The sequence below is a fragment of the Taudactylus pleione genome, unplaced genomic scaffold, assembly GCF_031769625.1.
Source record: "Taudactylus pleione unplaced genomic scaffold, aTauple2 ptg000074l, whole genome shotgun sequence".
Taxonomy (NCBI): Eukaryota; Metazoa; Chordata; class Amphibia; order Anura; family Myobatrachidae; genus Taudactylus; species Taudactylus pleione.
Genome location: NW_028284476.1, coordinates 2402188 through 2414292, shown reverse-complemented (window position 1 = coordinate 2414292; position 12105 = coordinate 2402188). Strand labels below are relative to the sequence as shown.

At 42.0% G+C, this 12105-nt stretch overlaps 1 protein-coding gene across 1 annotated transcript in view; it reads right to left on the bottom strand.

The window, feature by feature from the left end:
• The window catches only part of TRPM8 (transient receptor potential cation channel subfamily M member 8), a 96422-nt gene that overhangs the window by 14082 nt on the left and 70235 nt on the right, over positions 1–12105 (bottom strand). Inside the window, exon 22 of the mRNA XM_088467771.1 lies at positions 9414–9510. Coding sequence (XP_088323897.1) covers positions 9414–9510 — 97 coding nt within the window. The remainder of the gene's footprint in view (positions 1–9413; positions 9511–12105) is intronic.

The window sequence follows — 12105 nt, the reverse complement described above, 5'->3', positions numbered from 1 at the left end:
TACAGACAGTCATTAAAACATATAAAATGACTAACCCTGCAAAACACGTACCATGGTGTACTCCACAAAACACATAGTTGCACAGCGCTAACTAGCGTCTTTTCTCAATTCCCCAATGCTTACACACTGCACACCTACATAAAAGGTTCCCTAGCATTAGAACCAATGGAATCATGCCAAACTTGTCTATTGTATTGCCTATCCCTGTAAAGAGTATATATGTGCGCTCTCTGAACCCAGTCTAGAGTCTTCTTGCTGTGCTGTTGACGGAGGTTTCTATTGCTGATGCCGGGTATCTGGGTCCAGAGCGCGTGTGTATGTAACAACTGTATCTTGGGTCTGTATGATTTATTTGCGCTAATTGTCTTTAGATCACAGCGTGTAACCATCTGTTTTTTTATATTGAATAATAACTTTTTGTGCTTTGGAACCACATTCAAATTCTGAAAGCATTTACTGTGCGACTCATTACACTAAATTGCAACAATTTTAGAAGGTATAGGCAGGATTTTAGAAGGTATAGACAGGATTGCATAGAGGTTTTAATTAGGTATCCATAGTTAATACTCACGATCATGATGCCGATGCGCGTCCCCGCTCGTCGTTCCTCGCATCCTCTGATCTGCCGTGCTGTAGGGCAGATTAGCCAACCTAGAACACGATGGAAGCCGATCTTGAGGGTTTTTTTCCCTCACGATGAATCGTACGATTCATCGCACAACGCGTAATTAGATTGACAGCTTCCTGTGCACGCCCTATCACCATCTTGTGCAGCATCGTGTATGGAGGATGATAGACGCACATTGGGAGCCTGCACACTGGAAGTCTTGTTTTGTTGGAAGTTTGGTGAGTATTTGTACAGTTTAAATGCAACCACACTGACCACCAATATGTGCTCCCCCACTGCCCACCAATGTGTGCCCCCAGGTAATAAATGCATGACCCAGCCACCGCCTGCCGTATTGAGGCAGGCAGTGGCTGGGTCATGCATTTAAGCTCCCACTGCCCACCAATGTGTGCCCCCAGGTAATAAATGCATGACCCAGCCACCGCCCGCCGTATTGAAGCGGGCGGTGGCTGGGTCATACATTAAGCTCCCACTGCCCACCACTGTGTGCCCCCTACCTAACCACTAACTTGCAACCAATGTCATGGGGCCACCTAATAAGTAATTAGAAAACCAATCAATTTTTTTTCAATTAATAGACAAAAATATTTAATCAAGATAAACAAATACATTCCAGGAAGATTATTCATATTGAAATAACATATTATATTAATAAACATGTTTTAAAATCAATTCAATACAGATAAAAATAAATTTTAAGTAACATAACAAAAAAATAAATAAATAAACATGTATTTAACAAAATAATCACCATACATTACATTTAAAAACACACATTATTTAAAGCTGGGGTCTTCTACCTTTCGGTCTCCATCTGTTGTGGAACTACAGATCCCAGGATGCCGTGTCACCCACCCTTGGGAAATAACAGCATGTTAAAACTGTTTTTAGGGCATCCTGGGTTCTGTAGTTCTACAACAGCGACAGGCCCACGGGTGGAAGACCCCTGCTGTCAAACAAAGAAAAACATTATATTACCAAGAAATGAACACATGACATTCCTGTAAAAGAAACCACGATTACAATACCATAACAAACCTTTAAAAACCTGTAAAAAAGAAAATATTAAAACATTAAAAATGTTAACTATAACAACATTAAATTTAACAAAACTATATACACAAATATTTAAATGTCCTTTTTTTCCTCTTCATAGATAATGTCCATGGATAGTGAACGTGAATTAGTTACAGGATTCATTGAAATCCTGCACTCGAAAGAGTGTCTGTGGAAGATCAGTTCTCGGAAGTACCACAATAAGTCACACAAGTTGGTCGCACTATAGGTACATTTGGAGTATACGAAAAAGTACATCACTGATGCAGACCTGAAAACTGTACGGCAAAAGATTCAAAATCTCAGGACAGTGTACATCAAAGAAAAAAAGATGGTGGATGACTCAAAAAAATCAGGAGCGGGCACAGATGAAATATATATTCCTGCGCTGTGGTACTACCATATGATGTCCTTCATCAGTGATCAAGAGCCTCAAAGGGAATCTATCGTCTTGATGGCTGAGCGTGAGGGAGAAGAGGAGGTTGCAGAAGTCTTGGGAAGTAGTGACACAGTTTAAAATAAAATCCTTAATGTTTTGTTGTTACATCCCAAATGTCCAATTTAGTCAGTAGTTCACAGACAGTCCTCCTGCCATGGTACAGCACCTGGTCCATTAAAATAGGTCATGTACTCCTCCCTCACTTCTTTGGCACGTGCGGTGGCTGTTGTTGTAATTGGTGGTGCAGACACAGATGTCAAATGTTCAATGTCCTCCAGGGGTCCTACATCTTCTGGTCTAGCTGGGACTGGTCCTCGTTGTGTAGATTTTCTTCGCAGAAAGTTGTGCAGCACACAGCACGCCATCACGACCCAGTCTATCTTCTCCACACGTAGATTGATGGTGGTGTGGAAAATGCGGAAGCGGTTGCTCATTATTCCAAATGCATTTTCCACAATTCGCCGTGCCCGGGATAGACGGTAGTTGTAGATCCTCTTCTCTCTGGTCAGGCCCCTCTGTGCAAATGGCTTCACCACATGTTCATGTAATGCAAAAGCCTCGTCTGCGACGAAAACGTAATTTAGGCCGTGCTTTGTCTGGTCCAGTGAGGGCAAGTTGAGGGTTTTGTTGGCGAGTCTCTGGTAGAAAGCCGTCTTTTTGAAGGACCCACCATCCGAAGCACGGCCATTCTTGCCGACATCCACAAACAGAAATTCGTAGTTGGCATTCACCACTGCCATGAGAACGATGCTGAAGAATCCTTTGTAGTTGTAGTAATATGATCCGGTGTTGGCAGGTGGGTTGATGCGGATGTGTTTCCCAACGATGGCTCCTCCGCAGTTAGGGAAATTCCAACGTTGTTCAAAATCTTCCGCGATGCTGGTCCACTCCTCCACGGTGTTAGGAAACTGTAAAAATAGTAAAAAAGAGGTTAAAACATGACAATATTTTTTTTTCTTTTTTCTCTATATAGACTCCCACCCAAGACCCTGATTTAGCATCCACACCGGACCTCAGTCTGCTCGGTGGTGACAGTCAGCCGGAGAATACCACACAAGTGGAAACTCCACTTCCACCTGGACCCTCATCTTCTTCACAACAACCGCAAAGAAAGAAAAAAAAAAACAGGGGAGAAAGGAGAACCTTACTGAACGTGAGGACAAATTTTTCCAAAATGCAAAACGACTGCTGCAGAAACCCCCTGATGCAATAGATGATTTCACAGCTCATGTGAACAGCACATTGAGAAATATGGATACAGATATTCAAAGAAATTTTCTCAGGTTCAACTACGAACTGTTGAGTTGCTGTATGAGCAAAAATATCTCCAATTCGACATACATAGCAGACCCAATGCTATTTTCCCCTGCCCCAAATAGGTATGTCCATCCCCCCCTTGCCCAGTTAAATATTACTCCCCCACCAAGCACCACCACGACCTTGTATAATGCTCTGCTGGATGCAGCTGATGAGTCGCCCCAATATACAGAGATGTAAATTTTTTCTTGCTTTTAATATCACCAAATTTTATGAATTCTAATAGGTGCTTGCTGCATGGGATAGGGTGGTGATGACGCCATTTGGACAAGGTCACTACGCACATGGCACAAGTACACATTGCTGGAAGCCGGGGCCACAATCTATACTTGTGCCTGTTCAAACTGGCATCTGACCCACCCTATCACATACAGCCGGCTACCTATTGGGATTCATAAAATTTGGTGATAATGTTCTTTTGTAAAATTGTTATAAAAAAAGGATATTGCACACAGTTTAGTGCAAACATTCAGTTGCCTACAGGTCAGTGCACATTGTACTAAAAGAAGGCTATTTTTTGCTTTATGTTGAGTATAAATTGAAAAAAAAAAAATTTCTTTACACAAGAAACCAATGTGTGGTGTGTTTTTTTTACTTACCTTGCAATACTGGTACTGTAGCACTTTAACGATGGCTCTGCAGGTCTCCGGAATGATGACGCCCAAGGACTGAGGTGAGATGAGTGTCCCAAACTTCAGGTCTTCAAATGACCTTCCTGTAGCCAGGTACCTCAGGGTAGCCACCAGTTTCTCTTCAGCAGGGATTGCCCTCCACCACCTTGTGTCCTGTCTCTGGATGTGGGGGGTCACCAGATGCAGCAGTTCCTGGAAGGTGGCGTCATCCATGCGCAGGCAGTTCCGATAGTCATCCGGGTTGTTCTCCTTGATTTCCATCAGCAGGGACATGTGAGAACGGGTATCCCTTTGTAGAAGCCACTCCTTGGTCCAGCATGCTCTCATCCTTCTTCGCTGGGCCCTCTTCCTAATCTCCCAGACCCCAGATTCAGCGACCAACCCTCTATACCGATAGGGATGCATCAGTACAGAATTCAGGAACAGGATAGAATGCAGGTTGGTAGCACACACTTGCAGGTAGAATAAACTTTGTAAAAGGCAAGCCAAATACAAAGAGCACAGTAGCAATGTACAGGATTCAGCAGGAATACACATAGCCTCATCTAGTAGCAGAGCAGAATGTACACAGATTTTAAAGCGTGCCTGCTTTTTATACTCCCTAGATAGCCCCTCCCATTGTTATGGCTATTTAAATTTCCCACCAATAGTCAAGAGCCTGTTTTTTTTTTTTTTTTTAAAACTCATGATTTGTTATGGCCAATCTCACGATGCGTACGATCCGATAGATCGTGAGATCGTAAAACAGATTGGGTGTCTTTTTTCCAAAATTGTGATCACGACGGCAAGGGAGCTCCCGTGAAAGTTCATGTTGAAATTGGACAAGAAATCGGATCGTGAGCACATCGGTATGTGGGCACCAAATGGGACATGTGAAACCGTAAGGTCTTTTTGTCTATGTAATATATATATATATATATATATATATATATAAAGAATCATTGCACACTCAATGAGGGAAAATTAAAAAAACTGGGTGCACAGTCATAGAGAGTTGCATAGTAGTATCCAAATTAGGAAAGACCAGCACACCAGATATAATGCCAAAAGTAGTTTTATATAAGGTGCATGTCAATAAAATCACCGGTATCCAGGAGCCAATTTCAGTCACATATTGCAGTGCATAAAAGGTGGATTATACTCATCGAGTTTGCGTGGACAACACACTGGCACCAGTTGAAAGCTGCAAGCCACCTTAGTAAATGGACAGCCCGACAGGCGTTTCAGTGCTCAGAAGCACCATCATCACGAGGCACCTCATCAACTGATGTGTATAGCCCATAAAGTAGGTTAATATAGGGCAATAGGACACACCCTCTGTCCTGACACAAACAATTAAATGACACTCACCTGTAAGGGGTTATCGAGATCACTCAGCGGTCCGTGCACATCACGCTGGTGTCCGGAAGGCCAGACCTCCGGAAGTACCACGTGTGCAGTCAGGAGCGCACCGCTCACCCGGCGTGCGCTCCAAAGGCCAGAAGTCAGGGTATCCAATGGCAGCACTGTGGACCGCACAGCTGATAGCAGATCCATGTGTTATACTAAGTAAGCCCACTGAAGCCACATACAACTCTGGTACAATAATTAATCCCAGTAAGTGCTACATATGTTAGTGTCATACAGAAGATGTGCCTAACAGAAAAATATAAACATGTAAAAAAATGAAAATAACAGTGAATAATGAACTAAATATAACATAAAATGCAAATACTACAAATAAAATGACAAAGAAATACCAACCAAGTTGTGCAATATACATAACACACAAAAATTTAAAGAAAACAGGAAAAATTTAACTCCTCGTTTAACCCTGCTGGTGCTAGACAGTTTAAGTCATAAATCCAATGTGCTTCTTTCTGAAGAAGAAGCTTCTCCCGATTTCCTCCTCTTTTTAAAGGGGCGACATGGGTCGATAGGAATTACTTTAAAGTCCAGCAAGTTGTGACCTTTTGCAATAAAATGTTTTGCCACTGGAGAGGTATCAGCATCCAAGATAGTAGAAGCATTTTTAATTAAAGATCTGTAAAGAGCAATCCGCTCTTTAAGCATTCTGATAGTCTTTCCCACATAAATGTATTTACACGGACAAAGAATAGCGTAAATGACAAATTTGCTTTTGCATTTTAGGCGATGATTTATTTTAAGTGAGTGACCTGACTGGGGATCACAAAAACTGTCCCCTGTTAACATAAAACGGCAGTTTATGCATCCAGAGCAACGAAATGAACCCGATCTGAGAATTAATCAATTTTTCCGTACTGTACCACCCATCTCTGAGGACGTAATGACATCTTTGATGTTACTACTGTGTTTATAGCAGAACAAAGGTTGTTCTTTGCTTAACTGTCCCAAAATCGGATCCGTTTGAATGATGTGCCAGTGTTGTTGAAATGCACGTTTGATAATATGTGACAGTCATTTTGTCGGACTGGTGTTTTGACAATAATTTTTGTCTGTCCTGTTGTAAACATTTATTTATGGCATCTTGGATATCTTTTTCATCATAACCTCGTTGGCAAAATTTATTGCCCATCTCCGATAGAGCCTGGGGTAAGAGGGATTGATCTGAGGCGATTCTTGTTACTCGGATCATCTGGGAGTAAGGTAATCCTCTTTTTAGAGGTGCAGGATGGAAACTGTCAGCTGCCAGCAGGGTATTTTTGTCTGTCTCTTTTGTTTATACTGTAGTGACGTACAGACCTGTCGAAATGTCGATTGTCACATCAAGATAGTTAATACTCTAATAGCTATAATTCAGTGTGAATTTAATATCATTGCTGAATTTGTTTAATTCATCAAAGAATATAATGAGCTGATCCTGCCCGCCTGTCCATACAAGAAACACATCATTGATATATCGAACAAAAAATGAGATATATCTTGCTAATCAATGTTTCATGATGTGTTGTTTCTCAAATACATGCATGAACAGGTTTGCGTATGAAGGGGCCATATTTGACCCCATAGCAGTTCCATGGTGTTATAAAAAGAACGTATTATCGAATAAGAGGTAATTTTTTATGTAAAATTACATCAATTAGTAGGAGTATATAATCTACAGGAGGACACACATAAAACGGACTAGAAGTCACCATTAGTCGTACAGCATTCATCTCCATGGTGTGTGAAATACTCGTATAGAGATTCACTATATCAAGTGTCACCAATATACAGTCAGACGATGGACCAGATACAATATATAATTTCTGTAAAAAATCAGTGGCATCCCTCAAGTAAAAATCAGTGTTTTGGACCACCGGTTGGAGGAGGAATTGACATATTGGGATAACATCTGGCACAAAGACCCTCTTGAAGAAATTATGGGTTAGCCTGGGGGATTACGCAAGGTTTTGTGCACCTTTGGCAAAATGTACATATAAGGTACAACTGGATGTTGTTGATTTAAGAATGAAGCAGTGCCTTCATCTATCCAAGAATTGTTTAAACCCAACTGAATAATAGTGTCGATTTCCTTCTTATAGTTGGTGGTTGGATCATGAGTTCATTTTTGATAACACTGAGTGTTATTTAATTGCCTATAGATCTCTTGAATATAGGCAGATTTATCCAGAATGACAATGCCTCAGCCCTTGTTGGCAGGGCGGATGACAATGTCACTATTGTTTTTCAAACTAACAATTGCCTGTATCTGTACATTTGAAAGATTGTGAAAAGAGGTTTTTTGATGTTTAATGGAGGACAGAGTGTCTCTTCTGACTTACTGCATAAATGTGTTTATATAGCAGTTATTGACCACCGGTACAAAATTACTATTGGTTTAGAACCAAAATTTTATTTTAATTTAAGTTGTCTTTCAAATTTGAACAAGTCAACCTCCAAATCAAAAACTTTTTGCTTAAAGGTCTTCTCAAAAGTTAAGCCTTTAGATAATACAGATAGTTCAAATGAAGTTAGATTAGTTCAAATAAGATAGATTAAAAACAACTACTTCTTTTTCTTTCTTTCTTTCTTTCTTTCTTTCTTTCTTTCTTTCTTTCTGTTTTGTAGTTCTTTTGTGCCTAGCTTTGATCCCTCCCCTTCTACAGGGTTTTCTCCTGGTATATTTATTTTGCTGCGTGTCCCCAGGGGTTCCTTTAAAAAGGACGGCTAGTCGGTGAACTATCGGAGTCACTCGGAGACGTATGAGAGTCAAGATCCATATAGGATCTAATGGCTCTGTTCTTTCTAGGACACTGCATGGATCTCCAGGGACGGCGGTATGACACTAACAATTGTAGCACTTACTGGGATTAATTATTGTACCAGAGTTGTATGTGGTTTCAGTGCGCTTACTTAGTATAATACATGGATCTGTTATCAGCTGTGCGGTCCACAGCGCTGCCATCGGATACCCTGACTTCTGGTCCTTGGAGCGCACGCCGGGTGAGCGGTGCGCTCCTGACTGCACACGTGGTACTTCCAGAGGTCTGGCCTTCCGGACACCAGCGTGATGTGCACGGACCGCTGAGTGATCTCGATAACCCCTTACAGGTGAGTGTCATTTAATTGTTTGTGTCAGGACAGAGGGTGTGTCCTATTGCCCTATATTAACCTACTTTATGGGATATATACCTCAGTTGATGAGGTGCCCCGTGATGATGGTGCTTCTGAGCACTGAAACGTCCATCGGACTGTCCATTTACTGAGGTGGCTTGCAGCTTTCAACTGGTGCCAGTGTGTTCTCCACGCAAACTCGATGAGTATAATCCACTTTTTGTGCACTGCAATATGTAACTGAAATTGGCTCCTGGATACCGGCAATTTTATTGACATGCACTTTATATAAAACTACTTTTGGCATTATATCTGGTGTGCTGGTCTTTCCTAATTTGGATACTACTATTATATATATATATATATATATATATATATATATATATATATATATATATATATAATTTAATTAAATTACATATTTTAACTTTCTCTCCTCATTTTCACCCACTGCTCCATAATGTTTCTTTATAACAGCATGTTTGGCCCAAACACAATTCAGCATGACCAGTATGATCTGTATGATTGAAAGTTTTTGGATCACTTTTGGGCCATGTTTACTGTATATATCTGGTTGGCAGATGAATATTAGATTAGTGCATGTGTATAATACCTTACCATACAGCAGCCCCCAGTGGGATCAGTCCATTCTGCCTCAGTGCATTACCGCGAGATCTCATCCAATTTGACCCCCATGTGTGTGATGAATTTGGAAAGTGATTTGTCACTCCAATTGTTATGAGTAATACTAGACATTAATGGAATTATATCAATTATTACTTTCTACTTTCTAATTTTTTGGCCTATCCCACCTCCCTCCTTCCCCCCACTAGAGGACACTCACTCCATGGTGTTGTTTGCCTGGCTGATCAGTTTCACCAAGTAATTCTCCTTCATCACAGCTTCCCAGGACAGGGTCTCAATATCCTCCTTCTTGAAGCCTAGAGGCACAGAGCTGCTTACATACAGGGGAAAGTTGTATATAGGAACATCTCATGCTCACACATATCTGACCATTAAGTATATAATAACCTCAAACACTCTGCCCGCATATATCTGATTGGTAAATATATAATAGCATCAAACTCCCTCCCCACACATATCTTACTGGTAAGTATATAATAACATCACACACCCTGCCCATTCATATCTGACCGGTAAGTATATAATAACATCAAATTCCCTTCCCACACATATCTGACTGGTAAGTATATAATAACAGCAAACACCGGACAGCACATATTTGAGCGGTAAGTATATAATAACATCACACACCCTGCCCATTCATATCTGACCGGTAAGTATATAATAACATCAAATTCCCTTCCCACACATATCTGACTGGTAAGTATATAATAACAGCAAACACCGGACAGCACATATTTGAGCGGTAAGTATATAATAACATCACACACCCTGCCCATTCATATCTGACCGGTAAGTATATAATAACATCAAATTCCCTTCCCACACATATCTGACTGCTAAGTATATAATAACAGCAAACACCGGACAGCACATATCTGAGCGGTAAGTATATAATAACATCAAACACCCTGCCCATTCATATCTTACTGGTAAGTATATAATAACATCTAACACCCAGCCCATACATATCTGACCGGTAAGTATATAATAACATCAAACACCCAGCCCATACATATCTGACTGGTAAGTATATAATAACATCTAACACCCAGCCCATACATATCTGACCGGTAAGTATATAATAACATCAAACACCCAGCCCATACATATCTGACTGGTAAGTATATAACAACATCAAACACCCAGCCCATACATATCTGACCGGTAAGTATATAACAACATCTAACACCCAGCCCATACATATCTGACCGGTAAGTATATAATAACATCAAACACCCAGCCCATACATATCTGACCGGTAAGTATATAATAACATCAAACACCCAGCCCATACATATCTGACCGGTAAGTATATAACAACAAGGTCCGGCGGTTCAAATCCTGACGCTGGAAGACCGGCAGCAGTGAAGATCCCGACAGCTCCAAAGGTAAGTATTTACTAACCCTACTCCCCCCCTAACCCTCCTTTAGGGCCTAACCCTAACCGCCCTCTAAGTGCCTAAACCTAACCCCCCCTTCCCCGCAGCCTAAACCCAAGTCTCCCAGGGGGGGGGTCCCTAACCTCCCCGCGAGGGTGCTTAACCCTAACCCCCCATTCCCCTAGGCTAAAAGTAGGGGTGTGCCTAACTCTAAGTCCCCCGAGGGTTAAAACCTAACCCCCCTGCGCGGCTGTCTGCGCCCGGAACCCGGCTTACCTTTGTTCGGTATGCCTGGCGTTGGACTCCCGGCGTAGGTCTAATGACAGGCGTCGGAATTTCGACGCCTGTTATTAGTACCTTGCCGGGATTTGACAGTCGGGAAGCTGGCGGTCGGCATTTCCGCCGTCGGCTTTCTGACTGCATCCCGCCCACACTTATCTGACCGGTAAGTATATAATAACATCAAACACCCTGCCCACACATATCTGAGCATGTATCACTGCAACAAGCAGCAATAGAAATTGAAAGGTACCGCAGGATTTTAGACTTTAAGGGGCCTATTCATCAAAACTTAATTTTTACAAAAGCAGATGAAAATGCACATTCTTCAAGAAGGTAAAGCAGGAGATATCACAGATTATCTACTACTTATCTTCCTTTCGCGAAATGGCCCACTGTCCCCATACACTAGTATCACAGATATCTCCTGCTTACCTTCCTCTCGGGGAATGGCCCGCTGTCCCCATACACTAGTATCACACATATATACCACTTACCTTCCTCTCGCGGAATGGCCCGCTATCCCTGTACACAAGTATCACAGATATCTCCTGCTTACCTTCCTCTCGGGGAATGGCCCGCTGTCCCCATACACTAGTATCACAGATATCTACTACTTACCTTCCTCTCGGGGAATGGCCTGCTATCCCCGTACACTAGTATCACAGATATCTACTACTTATCTTCCTATCGCAAAATGGCCCGCAGTCCCCATACACTAGTATCACAGATATCTACTACTTACCTTCCTCTCGGGGAATGGCCCACTGTCCCCGTACACTAGTATCACAGATATCTCCTGCTTACCTTCCTCTCGGGGAATGGCCGACTATCCCCGTACACTAGTATCACAGATATCTCCTACTTACCTTCCTCTCGGGAATGGCCCGCTATCCCCGTACACTAGTATCACAGATATCTACTACTTATCTTCCTTTCGCAAAATGGCCCGCAGTCCCCATACACTAGTATCACAGATATCTACCACTTACCTTCCTCTCGGGGAATGGCCCACTGTCCCCGTACACTAGTATCACAGATATCTCCTGCTTACCTTCCTCTCGGGGAATGGCCGCTGTCCCCATACACTAGTATCACACATATCTACTACTTACCTTCCTCTCGCGGAATGGCCTGCTATCCCCGTACACTAGTATCACAGATATCTACTACTTACCTTCCTCTCGCGGAATGGCCCGCTATCCCCGTACACTAGTATGGGGACAGTAC